At 37.9% G+C, this 22,919-nt stretch overlaps 1 protein-coding gene across 4 annotated transcripts in view; it reads left to right on the forward strand.

Annotated features, from left to right (window-relative positions):
- Positions 1-22,919, forward strand: part of ZNF385B (zinc finger protein 385B) — a 491,057-nt gene that overhangs the window by 411,807 nt on the left and 56,331 nt on the right. For all 4 annotated transcript variants that reach the window (XM_027866018.1, XM_027866019.1, XM_027866020.1 and 1 more), the window contains 2 exons: positions 7,909-7,947; positions 12,584-12,694. In XM_027866018.1, the coding sequence (XP_027721819.1) occupies positions 7,909-7,947; positions 12,584-12,694 (150 nt within the window). The remainder of the gene's footprint in view (positions 1-7,908; positions 7,948-12,583; positions 12,695-22,919) is intronic.

Raw genomic sequence — 22,919 nt, forward strand, 5'->3', positions numbered from 1 at the left:
TCACGTCTCTTATTAGAGCCCAGTGTGTGATATCTGTTCTTCTCCATTTGAGAAAAAAAAAAAACCTTTCATTTCTTTGCTTGCTTGCCGAACATGGAATATGTCCAGACGGGCCCCAGGTTTTCCACTTGTATCTTTGTTCATTCTCTACTGGGACTTTCCTTCTCACATCTTTTTAATTTGTGTCATGGTCTTATTTTGCTTGAGCATCGAGATGCATCTGATTAGTCACTGAGCAGTCTTTCAGATTTAACTTTGACAGAATGGTTTTGAAAGGATGCCAATTAACGGATTTGGCTGTACAGGAGGATATATTGATTTTTAAATCAAGAAAACCTATTACTTCCCTCATCTCTTACAAGACCTTTATGACATTTTTTTCAGTGTGTAGACCTGAGAGCCTCCAATCTGATTATAGTCTTCATATTTCAGATACCTCGCATCTATTGTATTTTAAAGTTTTTAAGCCATGTTAATATACATCAGCAGGCAGCTCTGATATCACTTTATTCCCTTTTTTTCTGGCAGATAAGGTGCTCTAATTGTCAAAAAACCCAAGACTCTCTGCCTCCTCTTGTAGTCATTAATGTTTTTTTTTTTTTTGGAAAGTCAATCTTGAGGTCTTTTGAGCCTTCCCATCAAGCCCCTGGCTGGAAAAAGGAGAAGGAGGAGGAGGAGGAGGAGGAGGAGGAGAGTGACTTTCACATCTTATTGGTTGACTGACTCAGAACTCATCTTGGGTCTCACTTTCAAAGGAGCACCATGGGAAAATCTCCCTACTGAAGTAGCATTAAAGAAGCACTTTTCAGTTATTGTTCTAAATCTGCATTCTAGAAACATGGCTTATCTTACTTTCACTTTCTGTTTATTTTCTGTGTGGCCATCCCAGCCCATCCAAACCTATTCATTTTACTTTCTCTTGGTGAATACATTCCAAGTTGTCAAAACTAACTAGAAGCCTTGGCATTCATCCTTCTGCCAAAGAACTTCCTGCCAAATTTGACAAGGTATACCTCCTTGTTTTACTGGAATATGTAATATTGCAGAGTCTAGTTTGGATTACAGGCCTCTAGAGAGCAGGGACTTCACAGTCTATAACCTTCCCTAGCACTTGCCTGCCAAGTCATTCAATACTCAGCCTCACAACTCCCTCACCTAAGCAGTCTCCATTGTTTAAAAATGTTTCCTTGCTAAGTGTATACCCCTCATTTCCCTTGAAAGGGGCTTGAGCATTTTTATGTTATTTTTTTATACATTATTAGTTATTTTTCCTTCATTCTCAAAGAGGACCATGACATCAGGAAGGTGATGACATGACTTGTGAGTGAATTGGATTTAAGTGAGGGAGGGCTGTGCAAAGTCACCAGCCTTACTTTCTCTTCCGGAGTCATCTGGGTCCAGTGGCAAGATATAGATCAGGACGACTGGAGATGGGCCCCTATTTTCTTATTTAAGTACCTTAAAGATAGTATTATTTTGGTTGTGAGGAGTGGAGAATCAGTACATGCAGAGCTGCCACTCATTTTTCTTGAATCCTGATTGAAAAACACTTCTCCTCTTGGTTTCCAGACTTGTCTCTTGCACTTGCCTTTTCAAGAAAGGAACCAAACCAACAAAAGCATCATGTTTGCTTTGGAGACACATGATTCAGCTCATTACCTTAATGCTACTTCCCTAGTGAGATAGCAGCGGCTGAAAATTGAGGCTGGGAGATGAAGGTGGAGCAGAAGATGAAAGGCTATCTTTAACATAGCCCATTAACCAGTTAGGCCTGTCAGTGTTTGCTTTTCCTAACTTGAAGATGAATACATTAGCAACATTTTTAAATTTACCTATCTTACTGTTCAATGACAAATGTATATTAAAACCCAGAAACTTTTTTTGCCAGTGATAGTGAAGCATCTGATTACATTCCATGCCCACTGCAATCTAAGTTTGAAATCTCTTTGTGAAACTGAACTTTTGGAAATGCTCTTTGCTATGCCTTCTTAAATTACCAGTGGCATGATTCCAGCTTTGCTGCATTGTTCTTGACCCCCAGTGGCATGGAAAATCACCAGATGCACAGAGCAGGCCAAAGAAATAGAATATTTTGCTTTTGTGTGAACTATATTTGTTATTTGTGATAATAATAGAGTGGACAGGCTAAATTTGAATTTGCAGTAAGATGCATAGACATACCCTTAAATGTACCACATTGATAAAATAACCTTTTTTTCTAAAAATATAATAAATGGCTTGAGTGCTGTTTCAGGAAGTGAAGTTCCCACTAAGTAAGGAAAAGGGATGGTGAAATGTACTCCTAAACTTGATAAAAACAACAACAATAACAAATACTTCTCTATGCCTGTATCACTTATTTTCCCCCAACATGTTAAGGAGAACCAACGTTCTGTTTGTTTCATCTTATCTGATAAAATGATCAGATCACAAAGTCAGTGTAGTGCTTCATATGTTCGGTATATGGACAAAAAATAATCTATCAGTGGTATTGTTGAAATTACAACATCATAAAGTTAAGGTTTTGGAAACTTCATTTGGGAAGGACTCTTTCTGGTTAGTAGTTTTCCATTGACAGAGAGTGTTGGAATGTCTCACACCTGCTCAAGTAAGCTTATTTGTCCTTTTGAAGATGAAATTATAACAGAGACTTTGATGTCTTACGGGATTGTCATGATACAGCACTTGAAAGAAATCCCATGGCAACCCACCTGCCTTTCCCTCTTGAAAATGTGGACAGATATGTCCCTGAACATGTTGGGTTTTTTTTTCCAGTCTTCATGTCTCTTAAGAATATGCTCTCATAAAATAAAGTTTTTATTGTCTCATCTTGGCAGATTCTCTATACACTAAAGGGAATCATAAACAATTATGGACTGAATATCAAGGCAATTAAAATTATTATTACTTCTATTTTTAGCAATCATCCTGAGGCAAAGTTCTGGTTTCCACTGAAGATGAAATATGGCAAGTTTCTGGGCAAGTAGGTGATTGCCTCCTAAAAATACTGGGAAAAGGGAACTTAGAGAAACTGACTAGAACTACCTTTCAATTCCACTTAGAAACATTTATTTATTGACTACCATGAGCAATGAGTAAGTGCTACAAAGGTGAAACATTGAGTGGGCTACTTCATTAAGAAGTTTATAACTTTGCAGGGAGGAGGAGAATGCAAATATACAAGTAATTATTTTGCCATAAGTGCAAAGTAGAAATCCATCCAAAAGGGAGTAAGTTTGTAGCTGAGGAAGTGGAGTGAATTAGGGAGGTGGTTTGGACATTTGGGGGAGGGGAGTTTGGCTTAGGAGGCTATTACAACAATTTAAGCAAAAGGTCCTGAACTGGGGAAAGGGAGGCTGTAAAGGTTGAGAAGAGGGGGGATAGGAAAGGGAGAAATTATGAAGGTAGAATTGATTTGTTACTGATTGGATGAAGGAAGTACAGAAAAGTCCCAGATGACTGAAGTTCAAATCTGAGTGACTGAGAGGATGGTAATTAGTACCATCAGCAGATGTGGAAAATATTAGAACAAGTTTGGGGAGAAGATGAGGAGTTCATTTTTGGACTTGGAATAATTAATTGCAAGGGAATATTTTACCACCAGAAGCAGTTAGGAAAGGGACACACTGCCTTTTGACAAATAGATTGTGTGTGTGTGTGTGTGTGTGTGTGTCCTCTTCCATAAAATGAAACTAACATATCTCAGAATTCTCATTCTCTAGAGATAATAGAAAATACATGACTCTTTTTATTCTTGAGATAGATCCTAAGTCCCTGTTCCAGACTTCATCCAAAGACATTTTTGCAATTTTCTCTTGTCAAGTACACACACACACACACACAGACACACACACACACACACACACACACACTGAACTATTACATATGGCAAAAAATTAATTAACTTTTTAGGACAAGGCAAAAATCTTGGCCATAAATGTATCATGTGCTGGAAGTAAATGGCAGTGGTGGTTTCTTTTGTTCACAGTAAAAACAAATCATATAAACAAAATCAAATACTGTATTTTGGTTGTTTCTGAGTAGTCCTCAAAAGAGAGAAAAGGAGGTGGGTCTGTCCAACAACATTCATTTGGAAAAAAAAAAGTGGATAACTAACTTAAGGCTCACTTGTAATGGAATATAAAACCCCTGGTAACAACCCCCAGAGGTCTGATTGGCTTCCTTGTCTCGGGGTGGAGTAGTTCATCAATAATGCTTTCCTTAGCTTCCACTTGGTGGCTCCCGGGGGAAGTGAGCAAAACTGAGTCATAGAACCCTGCCCCAAATTCCCACTGCAAGCACATGTTGCCAGCTATCAGCCAACCAGAGTTGCTAACAGCCCTACGGTATTCAGGTAAAAAATAAATAGCTTTATCAGGCAGGCACTTAGATATAATATGACTTGTTCAGCCTACTCTGCTACATCTGCTTTTCTAAGGCAAATGATATGACATTTAAACCCTTTTTCATAAGTGTGCTAAATAAGGATAAATCTACTTCTACAAAGAAAGAGTACATAGATTTTATCAGCCAGTCTTTCTTTGCCTACTTGTTGTTATATTAATAAATTGGGGATGGGGGAGGGGGAAGGGGAAGGGAAATCATCTTTCCAGATACTGGCAATTGATAGAACCAAAACAATGGAAAGAGAAATGGGTTACTTACCTTTCTTTTGACCTGGTTCATTTAAATGATCATTAAGAACCTTCTCTGTGCGAGGTGCTGGATGGCAAAGGTGATGTTCATCCTGTTCTTGAACCGTGGCTTGGTGCCTATGGAAATACAATGTCAGCAATGTAGAACTAAGGTTACAAATGATGAAAAAAATTTGCAAAATGAAGGATCAAGGTAATATGGGCTCCCACTATAGCATCATAGACTTCATGTGTTCACATGCTATTTTGATTTAGAATTGAAAATGATGCAAAGCTGTGGTGTGGGTGAGTTAACTTTGCCAATGAAAAGAAAATGTTTGCATTTCTTGACCTTTGAGAGGAGAAATTTGCCATCTTGCCATTTGTATTAGTTTTCTTATATTTAATTTTCCAGGACTTAAGAAGTAAAACAGTAATTCAAAGGTATGTGGTCAGAACAGAGACAAAAGTCAATTCCTTGGAGGTTCTGAAGTACTTTAATTTATGAAGCAACTGTCATTTGACATAAATTTATCTTCCTGAAGATTTAGAGTTTTCAAGATTTATTTTTCACAAATTCTTTGTGAAAATGACTAGCTAATAATATAGAAAAAGGAGAGAATAAAGAATATTTTTCCCATTATATTCCAGTAATTTGATAAAGACCTTAAATAGAACTTTTTTGCAAATTTCCAGAAAGCCATTAGTCATAAAAGTTTGAAGAATGAGGGCATTTTTGCAGTAAGTCTTATGACAGGTACAAATTCTTGACTTTGTCTGCCAGAGGGGTTGTGTAAGCATTTCAATACTGTGTATGCCTGTTATTCAAAGCCTGCAATTATTAGGCTGAAAAGCCACACATGTTGCCCCAAGGTTAGACTTAGAGGAAATGAATTTTTATATTGTGGCAAGAAAGATACAGATGGGACACTGGGGAAAAATACTCTTCGCCTCCCCTAGGAAGCATCCTAAAACCATCTAGTCTCCATACTAATAAGTATAACAAACAGACTTTACATGGAGGTGGAATAGATATCTACCTAAAAGGGTGGAAATTTAGGGGCAAATAGGAAGTCCTTCGCTCCAGCCCTCTACATGCTTCCATTCTTACCAATGCCCCGTGTTCTTTTAAGAAGTTAGCAAAGCCTCTCATGGGTAAAGTAAAACTGGCAATTTCCTACTCAAGTGTGAGTGACTGAGAATAGATCTTTTCCTAAAGAAAGAGTATTAAAAGGGAAGAGAAAAGTCATTCAGGACCTGAATGAGGTTGGACAGATGTGGGGAACCTGCGTCCTTGAAGCCACATATGGCCTTCTAGGTCCTTGGGTGCAGCCTTTTGACTGAGTCCAAGTTTTACAGAACAAATCCTTTTATTAAGGTGATTTGTTCTGTGAAGTCTAGATTCAGTCAAAGGGCTGCACTTAAGGACCTAGAGGACCACATGTGGCCTTGAGGCCACAGTTTCCCCACCCCTGAGTTAGGAGATACTACATAAAAGAAAAAGATATAGAAAGAAGAAGCTTTGGAATAGGAAGACAAACTTTACCTCAGATCTTTAACTAAGAAAGAACCCTGCTGTCACTTCTGCTTTGTCAAGTTCCATGGCCCATAGGTAGGGTTTGTACTGGTTTCAAAGTATAGCTGGTTTATATATTCTTTATACATATATATGTATGTATGTATATGTATATATACATATATATGCATATATGTATATCTTGCTTTATCTAAATAATAGGCTTATTATAGGCAGAACACAATCTATTTATTTCCTATCCACCATTGTATTTATTATGTGTTTGAGAAATGCTTTATTAAATATTTGTTCAAGTGCCTTGTTAACAGTCAACCGAGGTTGATGATGGGAATCACAATTATGGTGAGGGCCTGGTGGCTTAATAAGGGTTTCCAGAAGCAGCGTCCAGTCAATAGGCAATCCTCTTGACTGCTCCTCTTCCTAAGGTGCCTTGCTGATGTCTAATTCTGATTGTGCAGCTGCCTCACCTCTCTTTCTCTACTGTTTTGACTGGTGTCTGAATGCAATTTGGGACTTTAATGGAGATATTTTGGGATGTGACTCAAATTCTACTCATTTGTTAGTGCAGTAGCAGCAGCAACTGTCTATTCCCAGACATAACTTTCAGGAATTACTGGTAATTTGCTTACCTCCACACGTAGAACTCAGCACCACTAGACATTATGGGTTGCTATAACATTGTACTTTGCTGGCAAAAACATACACACACATATATGTATATGGGTATATATAGTATATATGTATGTAGGTATATGTATATGTATGTTTATGTATAGATGTATGTGTGTATATATATTATATATTATATATATATATATATATATATATATGTCTCCTTTCTTCAAAATAAACCCTAAATTGTGAAACACTCCTTTCTTTAAGTGTTTCGCCATTTAAGGTTTGTTTTTGTTTTAGTTTGTTTTTTAAGTACCTTGGAAAGCATAATCTTTGACATCCTATACTGCTCAGTTTGACTTTATCAGAAAGGAATGTGTTTCATTCTCATATAGCTAGATCATATTTTGTGTTCAATACCCTTGCTCAGATAGTTATACTGAGCAACCTCGTAAAAGACACCCTAATGTAGCATGAATGATTTTTTGCCATGTCATATGAGATTAAATATCTATAAATAAAAACAAAAATTATATAAGTTTGTGGTTCTCATAGTCTGTGTTGACCACATCAAAGGGAAAAACTTTGTATACATTATTATCTTGATATTAAAATTGCACTGTATGTTTTACTAAGACCAGTTTCATTAAGTAATTTAATAGTGTATTTGTCCATAACAAGCCTCCAATTATTTCATCTCTCTCTAGTAATGACCCCATTCCATCTTTCATTTTTTAGTACCTAAAAAGATTATTGGCCTAATGGTTTTTGCATTTCTCTCCAGCATAATTTTCATTGAAAAAGCAGTAAGTGTTAACTCTTTGTAACCCTAGAGAATAGTACCAGCATTTTAAACCAGAGATAAAACAGATACTGGGAATCTGTTCTTTACTTTCCTTCCTTCCTTCCTTCTTTCTTTTCCTTCCTTCCTTCCTCCCTCCTTCCCTCCCTCCTTCCTCTCTCCCTCCCTCCCTCCTTCCTACATTCCTTCCTTCCTTCCTTCCATCCTTCCTTCTTCCTTCCTTCCTCTATGTTTAAGTGTCACTTAGATAAATGTGCCTGCTAGCAGCCAGGTTCAAGTTCCATTCACCTGTGACGACTTTTAACTTTTACTTTTTTTAGAAAAGAAGAGACTTGTTTGGGACCAATAAATTCTATCAGGTAAGGACTGCTGGTAGTGGAGTTTTTTGACAGAATTTTTTTTCCCTCTTTTTCAGAGGCAAACTTCTAAAAGTTAAAGCGAACAATGTTGTTTAGCAACAAATTCTGATTCTATTGCTCCTGCAGTGGCTTTTATGTGCAGTGTGAACTAACAAGCAATGTCTCTGGTTTATGTAATAAAGCCATTTTTTTTTTAAAAACTTACCACTAACTGTAGAGTAGTACCAAGATGTGTGTTGTGTGTGTGTGTGTATGTGCATGAAATTCCTGAAGCACCAGTTTATTTTTTAACAAGAAAATGGCCCCAGATTGCTGGGATAAGCACCTAGTGAAAGCTTGAAGATGAAGGAATTTTGTGGATGTAATAATCTTCAGTTATTCAGTTACCCTTGTATATTGCATCAGTAAAAGAGCCTGATTCCTAAGCCTTTTCCAAACTGAATCAAATTTAGCATATTTCAGAAATTATGAGAATATTTGTAGAAACTGTATCCATCCTGAAAACTGGTAAATAAATGTAAAAAGAATTACCACTGATTTAATTATACATTTCTTGTGATTTCAGAAGCCTGACATCACTTTAGTGAGAAGACAGTTTTTAATTTAGTCTACATCCTGGCTCTTACTTTCACCTGATTGTAGAGGTTAGATGGGTAAAGTGAAAACACCTATTATATTACTGCTCAGTCTGTAGTCTACTGAAATGACTCAGGTATTTGTAGTTATTGCATCAGAAGGCAAATATTCAAAACATTGGCTAGACAGCGTTGCCTCTTTTAGAGGTATGAAATGATTTGGCAAAGTGGGACATTCTTTTTCGTACCATTTAGAGTCTTTTTCATACAAGTGATGTCTCAAAATATGTTCTTAGGCCAGCACTATAATTATAGATGTCCATGATAAATAACCGATAAAGGAAGATATAAAGAGGTTTAGGCAGGGAGGAAAATTGTACCCTTTCTAAGGATATTTGAAATGAAGTGTAGAGTCAGGCTGGAAGTAGAGAGAAGCAATTCCAAGTCAAGAGCCCAGAGAAGAAAAATTCCTGTACAATTAATGGACAGGTTGTTGGAAGGGTAGAGAAAATGGCACTAGAACATACATAGTCAAAGGCTACTTAGTAAATGTGGTTTATGGGCATGATACAGTTAGTGTCTCTAAGTGGGAACCATCTGGTGAAGGCTTCTTGGGAACCTCTGGAGCTGTAATTCTATCTAGGACAAGGATAGCTTTTACTTGGCTTCTCCTGGAAGCTGGTCAACAGCTCATAAGCAATGAAATTAGACTTTTCGGCCCCAGGCGAGAAGCGAAAGTGTTTTCTTAGTGAAGTGTGGTATGAAATGATTTGGCAAAGTAGAACCACCAGTAAGGAAAACCCTGCTCTGTTACCTTTGTGGTGGTGACTCTGGGCTCTTGAAGCCTATTATGGGCAGCGAGGTGCATAGGATTTGTAGACAGAGGTCCTGAGCACCATTTCCCATGGAACCTTCAATGAGTCATTTGACTTCATTTAACCTCAGTTTCTTTGTGTGTAAATGAGTAGGTTGGACCAAGATGATCTGTAAGGTCCCTTCCAATTCTAGAGCTAATGAGCCTATAATCTCAGGTCTTAACCAGTTTGAAAACATTGGCTGCAGGACAATGACTAACTTGGGTAGCAGTTGTTGGAAGTCCAGTCTAGTCAAGGGCAAAGAGGTTCATAACCGGAAAGTTGGCTACCACATGATGATTTTTAAAAAACTTTTTCATTATTTTGCCCTGACAATTAATGAATCTTTCAGAATATCAAAACAAATGCTGTAAATAAACAAGTGCTGTAGATAAGAGTTCCAAGGCACGGTGCTATTTAACCTGGAAGTCTTGAAAACATGTACAAAGGCTTTTTCAAGATCTGGCAAGTTTTGAAAGTTTGCTTCTACTCCAGGGGTATGTCAAGGCTATGAACAGTGAAGAAGGACTCGTATAGGGTTCCTGAAGACACAAAACTGTATTTCTGTTAGCTACATCTTGGATCTGATGTTGTTCAGGTACCAATTCCAGATTCAAAATGCTTTGCAGAGCCTGAAATCATAAACATTTCTTTCCTAGGACTATCCTGTTGTGAGACAGATTTTTGTCATTTGCTTAAGATATTTGAACTCTGGAGTAAAGATGCTTGAGGAGCAAAACACATTTTTGAACCTTTAATACAATTTAGTATTGGTTGTTCCCAGGAGAAAACAGTAATGCTTCGTTCTTACAGCAGGCTGAACTGGTTGTCTATTTCTTTGCACCTGAGGTAGCAAGCCCAGTTCTGTGGTCTGGAAGTGGATGAGTGACGGTGTTGAGTCTATGTATTTGCAAATAGAAATTGACTCTCACTATAAATATTTTAAGTACCTCAGGATTTCTTTGACCCGGAAGATGAATATGAAAATTTAACTTAATGTATTTTAACTGTGACTTTAAAGCAAGTTATAAAATTTGCAAATTTTTATTTGTCACCCCAAATAATTGTGCATAGTAGGTGTTGAACAGATTTTTATTCCTTCATAAATTCTTTTGAACATCTGAGGGCAATAGGCCACCCCACCCCTTGCTTTGAGCTACTCATAACTGTTGTTTTTGTGAACTTGTATTTCTATGAATTCCAGAAAGTTCAAGTTGCATCAGACCCTAATGATGATCTGGTTCAGTCCCCTCATTTTAAAATGAGGAAATTGAGGCCCAGAGAACTGAATTTACTCACACATTATGTTAGTGGCGGAGCTGGGATTTTAGTGTCCAGTGTTACTCTTCCTCTCTCCCTGCATCTCATTGTACTGTTGACTCTCAGAATCTATGCTTATGACAGAAACAGAACATTTTCCATTCATTCACACTGTAAACCAGTGCTGTGTCAAAATAAAAAAGAAACAGGAGCCATTAAATTGTATATAAGAATCCCTGTAGGCCATATATTGTCTTAGAAAACTACATATTCACATTATCTGTGTTTTATTATATTTGTAGTTCTTTTGTTAAACATTTCCCAATCACATTTTAATCTGGCTCAGGCCCTGCTCAGGAGTGTGGTGGGCAGCATGTGCCGGGACTGGCCTCATGTTTGCTTTCTTACACATTACAACATGCTAAAGTTCCATTTGTTAGCAGTGCACTTTCTTAAGTCATAACCACATAGAGATGGAATGGTGTTCATTCAGTCCCTTTGCCACATGTAAGATGCAAGCATTTTTGGTCGAATTAAATTAAGGCTCTCATGTTTTAGCAAAGATTATCAGCTACTTTGATGTAATGTTGAAATTCCAGAGACTTCTTTCACTGGTGTGAGTTTGTTCTTGCATTACCCTCTCTGTTTATGACTGACATGTTGTCATTTTTGCTGAATTTGAAACTGCCAGATATTTGAAATTACTGCTTTAGGTCAGAGGTTTTTAACCTGGGGTCCATGCACAGATTTCACGAGGTTCATAAATTTGGATGGGGAAAAAATTTCCATCCTTATTTATGCTAACTTCTCATGATCCATAGGTGTCTGTAAACTGTCAAAGGGGGAGTCCATGGCCCACGTAAAATAAAATTGAGGGGCAACTAGGTGGCGCAGTGGATAGAGCACTGGCCCTAGATTCAGGAGGACCTGAGTTCAAATCCAGCTTCAGACATAAAACACTTACTTGCTGTGTGACACTGGGCAAGTCACTCAACCCCGGGCAAGTCACTTAACCCCATTGCCTAGCCAAAAAAAAAAAAAAAAAAGATAAAATTAAGAACCCCTGCTTGGGAATGACATCAGGTCCACCCAAGAGTGGGTGTTACTTTATAGGCACTGCACTCAATAATTGTTTCTTTTTGTTTTTCTCTTTCTCATTGGCATCATGCATCTTTTTCAGGAGAAGGAGTATTTTTGTTGTTTCTTACCATGCATGTCCAACACTGTCCCCTACATGAATTTATATCCTTGCTGAGTAGCTGAAAAAAAAATACCATCTTATTGAAAGCTCGAAATACTATATGTATCTACCAGATCAATATTTAAACAGCGTTTGCATGCTGAACATTTTGATGTGGGAGCTTCTAAAATGAAGTATTGTGACATATGTTTCATCTGTGATTGATACTTTGGAATGAGTGAGTAAAAATGATTAATTAGCATCACTGTAAAATACAGATTAACAGCTGTAAGTTTAAATTGGAATCTTCTATGATGTGAGCCTGCTATTTAAATTTTTCTATGAATCAATCAATAGTTAAGAAACTTGAAATAACTTTTCTTATGAAGATTCTAACTTAGGTACTCTGGAATTTCTTTAACTACTCTTCAGCGTCTGGGGGAACATTAACATTGCTCTAGTCCATACCCTTGGACCTCATGTTTTGTGGTTCCCTAAAACATTGGTGGTATCCAAAGACTTCTAATCTGGGAGGCACCTGTCTTCTGACCTGGTGATTTTGTGGGGATTTCCTGTGCTCTGTTTCATTCCCTGCCAGTCTAAATGTCTGAGATGTCCTATGTAACCACAAGGCTTAATTTTATAGCACAGCTCTGGAAAAAAGTTACCAGTAAAATCCTGAAGGAAAAATAAAAGTATTTAAACTGTTCACACAATTCACTCTCCTTTGAAGTTACAAATGACATATTTTCTCATTTGCTCTTTAGATGGATCCTGTGCAGAAAGCAGTCATAAACCACACATTTGGAGTGTCCATTCCCCCAAAGAAGAAACAAGTGATTTCTTGTAACGTCTGTCAGCTTCGTTTTAACTCTGACGTGAGTATCACCTTTTCATTGCTCTACGTAGGTAGGTAGTTTGTGGAGTGAGGAGTCTCTTTATGGAAGACCGTGCCCCTTTGCGCCCTCTACAACATAGCGCTTCTCTGGGAAGTGACATTTTACCCACTCGTGTTTGCTGTGCCAGATTTCCAAGGTTATTAGCATCAGTCCCGGAAACCTGAGAACCAGATTAAGTGGTCAGTAGGGGTCATTAGGGACATTTTCAAGTGACCTGCAATGCATGACATTTTATATTTGAGCCCACCTATTAAAGTTACTTGACAAAAAAAAAAAATACCTGAACTGAGAAAATAAGAAGACAGGTTTGTGAACACTCGATAGTAAAGAGGAACATGAAATTATAAAGATTCCTTAAGAACCCCATTCATTTTATATATATCAAACCCTACATTTTCTTTATTTCTTCAATACTTAAAGAGCCTCAATTTCCTGGTTTGGGTAAATGTCTCCAGCAATGCAAATGCAGTCCCTCCAGGCCTTAGTAGATGGTCTTCATGAGTTCCTGTAGCCCTAACATTCATCACCTGGCAGCCTACATTTCCTCTCCACACTTAGATTGATCTTCCAATGATGGAGACATAGTCCACAATATTCAAAGTCTTTCCAGGTTGGTTGGAACCGAAAGAGCTGACAAGAAACCAAAGTCCGCTCTAAGCCATGCGAAGGCATTGGCACAGGGTTAAAGTGCATGCTTTACGTTTTGCTATGTAGGCATTATCTAAAGGGGTAGGGGACCTGCAGCCTCAAGGCCACACATGGTCCTCAAGTGCGGTCCTTCAATCAAAGGTCCACACTTGAGGACCTAGAGGGTCACATGTGACCTTGAGGCTGCAGGTTCCCCACCCCTTACTAAACATTTGGATGAGTATACTATAAATTTAGAACTCTTCAGTGTGGGGTTTTATAAGAGTTCTTTGGCCATCGACCAAAGACTGAGAAGAAACATTATACATGGTTGTGTTAAGAAGAACAACTCACCATCACCATTCATTCAGTTCATTTAATCATTCAACAAGCATTTATTTCCTAAAGTAGAGCAAACTTACCACCTCATTCATAAAATAATAATAATAGCTGACATTTATAAGAACTTTAAAGTTTACAGAGAACATTACCCTCTGTTGATGTGCATGGCAACCCTGTGAGGTAGGTGCTATTATTATTCCCATTTTACAGATGAGGAAACTGAGGCTCAGAGATTTTATGCAATTTGCTTAGGGTCACCCAGCTTATAAGTGGTTGAAGTCTTTGTGATTTTGCTCTGCCTCTCTGGATTCATTCAATAAACATTTATTAAGGTGCTTAAAACAAACACTTATTAAGGGTACTGGGCTGAGTGCTAGGTCAGGCCAAAGTTCTAACAAACCCCAATCCCTGTCCTCATGGAGCTTTTAATCTAGTGGGGAGATAAGACCCAAATACAGATAGCAGTAATACACAATATTACATGAAAAATATGTTTGAGAGATATAAAATTAAGTCCTTGTTTCAGTACCCTAAGAAATTTTTTTTTTGTTTATACTTTGTTAAGGACTAGAGATGACCTCTGATTATCACATCATAGGACCTAGCTCTAACTTCTAGTGGTACAGGAAGAAGTGAACAATCCAGCATCAACCCTTGCATATGATCTCTTATTGGATAAATACTATATTGCCTGTCTTTTCATCCTTAGAAGCAGAGTGTGGTAGAGTAGAGTTAACCCCGACCCTGAGGACTGAGAAACCTGTGTACAAGCCTCTGTTCTGTCACTAACAAGGCAGGGGACCTTAGGCAAGCAATTTAAACTTTTTGTACTTCATTTTCCTCATGAATAAATTAAAGGAGTGGACTGATTGATTTCTAAAGTCCTTTTCACTTCTGGATGTTCATTTATTTTCTTAATATCCATTAGGAAGTTAGCATCTATTACCCTTCTCATTAGGGAACTGGGTGATAGAGTGGTTACAGTGCCGGGCCCACAATCAGGAAGACCCATCTTCCTGAGTCCAAATTTGGCTTCAGACACTTACTAGCTGTGCGACCCTGGGTAGGTCCTTTAACCCTGTTTTCCTCAATTTCCTCGTCTGCAAAATGAGCTGGAGAAGGAAATGGCAAACCCCTCCAGGATCTTTGCCAAGAAAACCCCAAATGGGGTCACAAGAAGTTGGACCTGAACAACAACAGCAACAAAGCTCTTCTTTTATTTCATGTGTGGAAACTAAAAGTCAGAGGTTGCTAAGGAATCTTAGATATACTTCTTCAGGAAGGTCAGGGAAAGTCAGTGGATAAATGCTGTCTGTTCCCTATTTCTGTTGAAGGTACCACTATTCTGGCAGTCTCTCAAGTTTCATCACCTCAGTGCCATCCTCATTTCTTAGCTCTCCTTCACCTCATATACCAAATAAGTCACTAAATCTTACCCTTTCTACCTCCACAAAATCTCTTATCTCTGGCTCCTTATCTCTGCTCATACAGACTCCACTTATCGAGACCTTCCTTTCCCTCTCTTGCTACCGCAATCTCCTAATTAATCTTTCGCCACTGCAGTCCATCTTTCATTTAACCACCAAAGTGATTTTCCTTAAGCAAAGATACAACCATGTTACTCCCATAACTCAGTAAACTGTAGAGGGTCCCTATTGACTCTAGGATAAAATATAAACTCTGTTTAGCTTTTAAAGCTCTGCAAGCCCCAACTCATCTTTCCACATTCATTGTACATTACTACTCCTTCCAGACCTTATAATCCAGCCAAATTGGCCTTCTCTCCCAAAATTGCTGTGCCTTTGCATTGACTTCCTTCCATTCCTGAAAGGAACTCCTTCCTCATCTTCACCTCATAGAACCCTTCTCTCTTCCTTCAAGGTGCAGCTTAAGCAAAACTTTCTATATGAAACCTTTCTTGATTTCCCCAACTGATAGCCCTCCCTCCCAAACTACTTAGTATTTAACTACTTCATATTTTTAATATTTATTCTTTATTTTTATACATACAACCATTCAATAAACATGTATTTATTGTGTGTGCAAGGCACTGTGCTAATCACTGAGGATACAAAAAGAGACAAGTCCCTGCTTTCAAGGAGCTTATAATCTAATGGGTGAGGCAACATGCAAACAAATAAATGCAAAGAAAGTTATATTTATGATAAATAGGAAATAATCAACAGATAGAAGGCACTAGAATTAATTGATTTGGTTGGGAAGGCTTCCTGTAGAAGGTAGAATTTTATTTGTGATGAAGCCAGGGAGGTCAGTAGTTAGAGCAGGGGAGAGAGAGCATTCCAGGCATGGGGAACACAGTCAAAGAGAACATTTGTAGCTAAGAGATGGAGTGTCTTGTTTGTGGAATAGCCAGGAGGCCAGTATCACTGCATGGAAGAGTACGTGTCAGGGAATAAGGTATAAGAACACCGTAAAGGTAGGAGAGGGCTAGGTTATGAAGGGTTTTGAATGCTTAATTCGGTGTCAGACATTTTCTTTTGTCTTTACTATTGGAGGTATGTGTCGATAGACTCATAAGAAATATGTATATGAATGTTCATGACTTTGTTAAATTGGCCTCCTTTGTTAAATTTCAAAAAGCTCCATCAATAATGGAGAGAGAAATTATATTTCTGAGTCATGCTTAGGCTCTCATCAGCCAAGCCATGGTACCTTGATGGCAAATCCATGGTGTGACATATATATGTTCACAGTCTTTAGTAATGCTGATGTAATCTGCATAGCTGAGCTCTGAAACTAAGTATGTTTTATTTGGGGGAATGTTTATTATTTTGTAATTACCCTATTTACATTTTAATATAAGAATTTAAAAGATACTTGTCCTTATCTCCTTTAATAACATTTCTAAATCAACATGAGACTGAATTGGCTATACTCTTCACTGTAGAAAATGTTTAATGAAAAATCTTGAAGGCAGATTTAAACGGTAAGCTCTGAATTCTGCAGTTCTACATTCCTTAAGTAAAAGATGCTGTTAGAATCCAATGTGGCCTATCTTAAATGCCCCATTGCATCCTTTGTCCGACTTTCTGTAATCTCTGGGTCGTACAACATTATTGAAAGCCAAGGCCACAGCTTTATTTACGTAATACAAAGTTATGCAAATGAGCAAACATTAATCACAAACATTTCCCAAATGAACCTTTACAAATTAGCACTGTTAACTTTGCCAGTGGGCAGGCATCTAGGTTTAGGAATAATATGCTTCTCCAACTCAGTTCCAGCCACTTTCATGTCCATATTACTGTCTATTTCCTAACCTCCCCCACACCCTTCTTCTTGGCCCTCCTTCTGTACCCAAAGCAGTTGGAGTCAAGAGACCTTGTGATGAGTAAGAGCATTCTGAAATATGATACCCAATTCTCTTCCTGCCCAACATAGTTGCAAATACAGTTTACTCCAGAATTGATAACCCTAAATCAAAATCCCTACCTGTCTGTTTGAAAATTCCATTTCCAAACACCAGGCTTCCCAGAGAAATATCTCCTCCAGAACTGTACAGTGCTGGGTCTTATCTGAGGATCTGTCACTGTGCTCACCATTTGTATCCAAGCATCAATTGGATTATACCTAAGATGTGCAAAATATATTTTTCTTTTTTTTTCTCTTTTCCTTTTTTGATCACTTTCCTCCCCTTTTTTCTAAAAGTCAAAAACTGATAGTAGCCCAAACTTGTCTCATTTAACTGTTCATACTAATGCCTTGGGAGAATAAGATGGGGACAGTGAGGTATGAAGGTAGTAATAACGATGAAAGAGAAAGTTATCATGTTTCACTGTAAGCTTTTTGAGCTGCTACTATCTTACCCTCCTCTCATAAAATCAATGCAGCTTGACCTCTTCTAATGAAATATACAAATGGAGATGAACATTTCTTTAGGCTGCCTATTTTAAACCTGGAGAACATTTGAGCATTAAGTATCATCAAAACCTAATTGTACTATTCTGCCTAGCACTTCAAAGGCAAATAAAAATTCCTGTATCTGAAGTAAGCAGCAGGTTTTTGTGTCCTGGCTGCAAGCTCTGGGATTACTCATCCATTGATACCTCAAAAACTTGATGTATTAATATTGGCAAATCCATTGAGAGGTATAGGCCCAGTTTTCTAACCAAAAGTCAAGTGAACCAACTCTTAAATACTCAATCTAGTTTTTTTTTTTTTCCAGCAACATTCTAAATTGAGAACCAATTCAAGATCACATTTAAGATATCTTATTTCATTTACCCTCTGCCTCTGATTGTGTTTATGTCAGGGGTTGTTTTTTGTTTCTTTGTTTATTTCATTTTATTTTGCTATGCAGTGGAGTTAAGTGACTTGCCCAGGGTCACACAGCTAGTGTCAAGTGTCTGAGGCCGAATTTGAACTCAGGTCCTCCTGACTCCAGGGCCAGTACTCTAACCACTGTGCCACCTAGCTGCCACTGTTTATTTTATTTTAAGTAGAACAGTAACCCATTTCTCAGTGTTCTGTGGGCTGGACTTTGAGTCTTTCTTATGCATTAAAGAGTCTTATGACAAGTACTTTCTACTGCATTATTGATTTGTTTTAGACCAATCAGAAGTGAAGCAGGTGACCACATTATGAAATGTCCTTTTCATTCTTTAGCCTTTATTCTCAGGTCACAGAAGCACACAACCACTCACTGATCAGGCCCCCCAGTGGCCCCATTTAATGGACTTATTGGTATGGCAGCAGTGTTATCATACCCTGTCTACTTAGCTTGCCGTCTTAGTGACTTTGACTAGGACAAGAAACTCTCTTAGTTGTTCCTTCCTCACATCACTTTCTTTCTATGCTTGTATCCTTTCAATTTTCATGTGAGTGGCACTTCTCAATTTTCTTCAATCAATAATGAAATAATAAAATAGGAAGTCTGATCTATCTTACATAAACAGCCCTAGTTTCCCATCTGCTGCTGCAAATGGATGGGGTGCCAGCTCTGCTAGAGACCTCTGGCCCTCATACATTATCCAGCAGAGATCTCTACAGCAGTGAGATTAGGGAAGAAAGCCACAACTTTGGGTCCCTCACTGATTCCCTTTCCATGTTTTGTTGGCTGATTCTTCCTCTTCCTTTTGGCCACTAGGTCGGACTCCACCTCCTTCACCAGCTGTCATGGGGAGGCCAGTCCCTATAGCAGCTGGGATACCTTCAGTGAAAAGTCAGCAGGTCCCTGAAACAGTGACACTCATAGACAGAGCATTTGAAGGTAAACCTTGCAGTGATAACAGAAGAGCCAGTCAGCTTCAAGGGCACCTGTCTGGCTTCCCTGAAGGTCCAGCCTTTTTAATTTTGTCATTATATAACATTTTTCTAGCAGAGTCTTCATTCTCTTATTGTCTGTCTTAACTTCCTGCATTGTACTTTTGAAAATAGTCATTTTACATGTAACTAGTGCTTTCTTTTGATTTTGTCTCCCCTATTTTGTTTTTTGTTTTGTTTTTTATTATTGGATAACTATATTTCAATATAATTGGTTTCCCTTGTAATCCCATTTTTTTTTATTTTATGTATTTAAAAATGTTATTCTGAGAAGGAGCCCATAGGCTTCAACAGACTCCCAGGGAGGTCTATGACTCATAAAAAGATTAAGAACCCCTATTAAACAGCATGTGTATATGTCATTTCTTTAGGTATTTTCTCACCAAATATCTCAATGCAATTTAATTCAATAAGCATTTCAAGAATACGAAAACAAAACCCCTTTTTTTCATATGACTTGTGAAACTTTACTCTTTATATTCACTGGCCAGATAAATGTTTCCTGGACTGATTTTATACATCACTTATTCCCTCCTGAGCTCTTGCAGTTAATTGCCTTGTTCTGCTGACCCATAAGATGCTAGCCTAGCATTTCTGAGAAATATACAATTATTCAATTATTCTATATTAATTTTTAGATAAATGGACATTGTTTCCAAGTATTAACCCATTGCCTGTCATTCACAAGTACTGTCAGTATGTTTTGTTGAGACTGAAAGGTCTTTGCAGAAGATTTAAACAACCTAATCAGCATAGAAAGCAATAGGCCCTTCTACGTAGCATAGGGCTGACTTCTCCAAGCTAGGGTAGTCTTCTAGGACTATCCCTTTATTTAAAGCAACACTGATTGCAGGAAAAAGATACAACCAGGGATGTCACTAAGGAGCTTGGAGCATGGTGGTCTCCAGGAAGAGAGTCCAGAGTGGTCTAGGATTTGTGGGTCCATGCTTCTGGCCAACTCAGGTGACCCCATAGTGACCTCAGGCTTCGTGGTTGCTACCAGATCAGAGCTACATAACAATTGTTACAGGAAGAACTCAGTCCAAGGGAGTTCTGTTTCCCCTCTTCCCTCTTAAGGTTATAGCAAGCCTGAAATGTGCCAAGTAGAGCAGATTCGAGATATGGGTGGTCAGTCCTAGAGAAGGGCCATGGCAAATGGGAAGATGTATCAGGCAGAAGGAGACAACATGACTAAGGAATAGTCTGTTGGGCAAGGAAAAATTGAACCAGAAGACAGACAGACACACACACACACACACACACACACACACACTCACTCACTCACACTCACACTCCTGACTTCAGTATGTTTTCTATGTAGATGGGGCTGCCTTTTTTATAGAATATGATCTCAAAGCATTTTTTTTTAAACTGGAGCTAATAAAAACATCCAAGGATAGAGCTTTAGTTGGCTAGTGCTAGAATGACCAACTATACCTGAACTAAGAATGACCTCTTGTCCAAAAACCAAACAGTTATTGGAGGCTGGTCATGGGGAAGTGTGAGCTTAACATGGGGTGACCTGTTCACTGCCGTAGGGGCTAGAGAAGGCCAGCTTTAAATTGAATTCAGTAATGGCTGATTAATTAAAAAGATATCACAGTGATAATAATCTTGTCGATCTATTGGAAGGCAGAAAGCTCATTTTTTAAAGTTTAAAGCTGATTTTAAGTATGCAGAAATTATTAGATAACCGAACAATTTTAAAAGTTTGAAAGCTTAACTGATTCTTTTAAAAAAAAATCTTCAAAATGAAGAAGATCAATAGTATCAAATGAAAATCTAGAAAATGCTAGCCTGCTTTTGTACAACATTTTACATTTTTTCCCATAAATAAGACTATTGATATTGATTCTCAGGTTTGGAGGGTACTGAAGCAGATAGGAGGTAATTAAAAGCATAAATCTCAAGAGCTTGTGAAGGTAATTCTCTGCTTTGTAGACAGAGCTGACAAAATGATGAACATTTTTAGCTTCAACATGACAGAAATATTGCATGATTACAAGGCGCCAGGGTGTAGCTTACTAAGAGTTCTGTTCAATAGCAGGTATTTAACAAGCCTTTTAACTAAGTTCGCTTGGCTTTCTGAAGATGTAATAGTTACTTATTAATGGCCTCATTTCCACAGTATTGCCGTATTACTAAGATTTCAGTATCATTTTCAACAGAATCCTATTTTAAATGAATATTTGGGAAAGGTATGCTTCAAATAGAATCTATTTGGAAAAAATTAGAATCACTTAATATATACCCTTCTTATGACAGAAAGGTGAACAGTATAGCGTAAAGTTTACTCACCAGATCTTAAGGTTAATTTCGGAAGGGCATTTCATTTTAAATGTTCACTTTTGACCCTAGCACATACCATTCACTCAAAGCCAACCCTTTCTCACAGTTCTTCCAAAATGACTTGGTTGCTCAGAATAAACATTAAATAATGGACTTTTGTAAAGTTCAAAGTTATGAAGATCTGCCTCAATGTGATGTCTTCTCATGCCATTGTAAAGAATGGTAAGGATGAGTATTATTTGGGGATGTGCTATACCATGTCTCTTCAGCAAAATACCTTTAAATGTGCCTTGATAGGCAGCTTCTTATTGAATGTTGAAGGGAAGCATGCTGGAAGGAGCTCTGACCCTGCTGGCAGAGGATCTGGGTTCAAATGCTGCCTCTGATGCATCCTACCTGTTTGACCTTGATTGTGACCTTGGGTGAGTTACTTAAGCTCTGTGGGCTTCAGGTTCCTGATCTCTAAAATAAGAACTGGACTAAGTGACCTTTAAAGCCCCTTTCAGCTCTAGATCTCTGGTCTACACTTTATGCTCTATTTCCATTATGCTAGGATATTTTCCATCTTTAGGGTGCTTTGATGACTGCACACTGTTGAAACCTTCTTTAAAAAAAAAAGTGTTAGGTCTCTTTCTCTTGTGCAAAACTTCATTTCACAGTGATAACAAATATTAATTCAAGGAGTTATTAAAAGACCACAGAGAATTATTTGATTCTTTGTCATTCTTTCTTTCCTTTCTAAAATTCTCTTAGAAGACATATTCTTTGTGTCCCATGTTTTGGGATGTGTGTGTGTTTCTTCTTTGGCTGGCCTAAGAAGCTTTCATTATAATTGGCTAGAGCACATCTCTTAAGAATAGGATAATATTTCACTAGGTTGGGGTTGGGGTTGGGGGTGGGGGGGAAGAATTCAGAGAATTCTTCCTGAATTCTGAGAATTCAGTGAGCACTAAATGAAGAGTCAGGTAGAGTTTCTAAACTGAATAAACCTATAAATTGCCGAAATGAATAGTTTAAAATTAATGGTCATCCTCCACTTAAGATATGTTTGTTTTTGAGTTATTTCACTTGCATCCATCTCTTTGTGACCGCATTTGGGAGTTTTCCTGGCAAAGATACTGATACTGAAGTGGTTTGCCATTTCCTTCTCCAGCTCATTTTACAGGTGAGGAAACTGAGGCAAACAGGGTTAAGTGACTTGCCCAGAATCACACAGCTAAGATTTGAACTCACAAAGATGAGTCTTCCTGACGTTAGGCCTAGCACTCTTATATCCACTACACCACCTGGTTTCCCATATGTTTAGTTTAGATACATTTAGTTTCCTATAAATTGTCTTTTGTTCCATAAGCTGATACTGGCCTTAAATATAAAAATTTTAAGTCTTCAAAGCTTTGTCCCTGGAACAAGGAAGAGAATTGTTTTCTTTAAGACAAAAACTACAATGAAAAGCTGTAGGGAATAAGAATAAGTATCTTTTCCAATTCCCTTGTTATAAAACAGATGATAGGTTTCACAAAGCTCCAATATACTGGAGGTGACTAATAAAGTACTTTCTTCTTTTTTTTTTTTCCTTGGAGCAAAGGTATGCACCAAGTGCAAAGGCAAATGGGTATACTTTTGTCCCTGGAGGTCAGGAAACCAGATCTTGAAGATCTCTAAA

This window comes from Vombatus ursinus, unplaced genomic scaffold (assembly GCF_900497805.2).
Source record: "Vombatus ursinus unplaced genomic scaffold, bare-nosed wombat genome assembly UNPS02014779.1, whole genome shotgun sequence".
NCBI lineage: Eukaryota > Metazoa > Chordata > Mammalia > Diprotodontia > Vombatidae > Vombatus > Vombatus ursinus.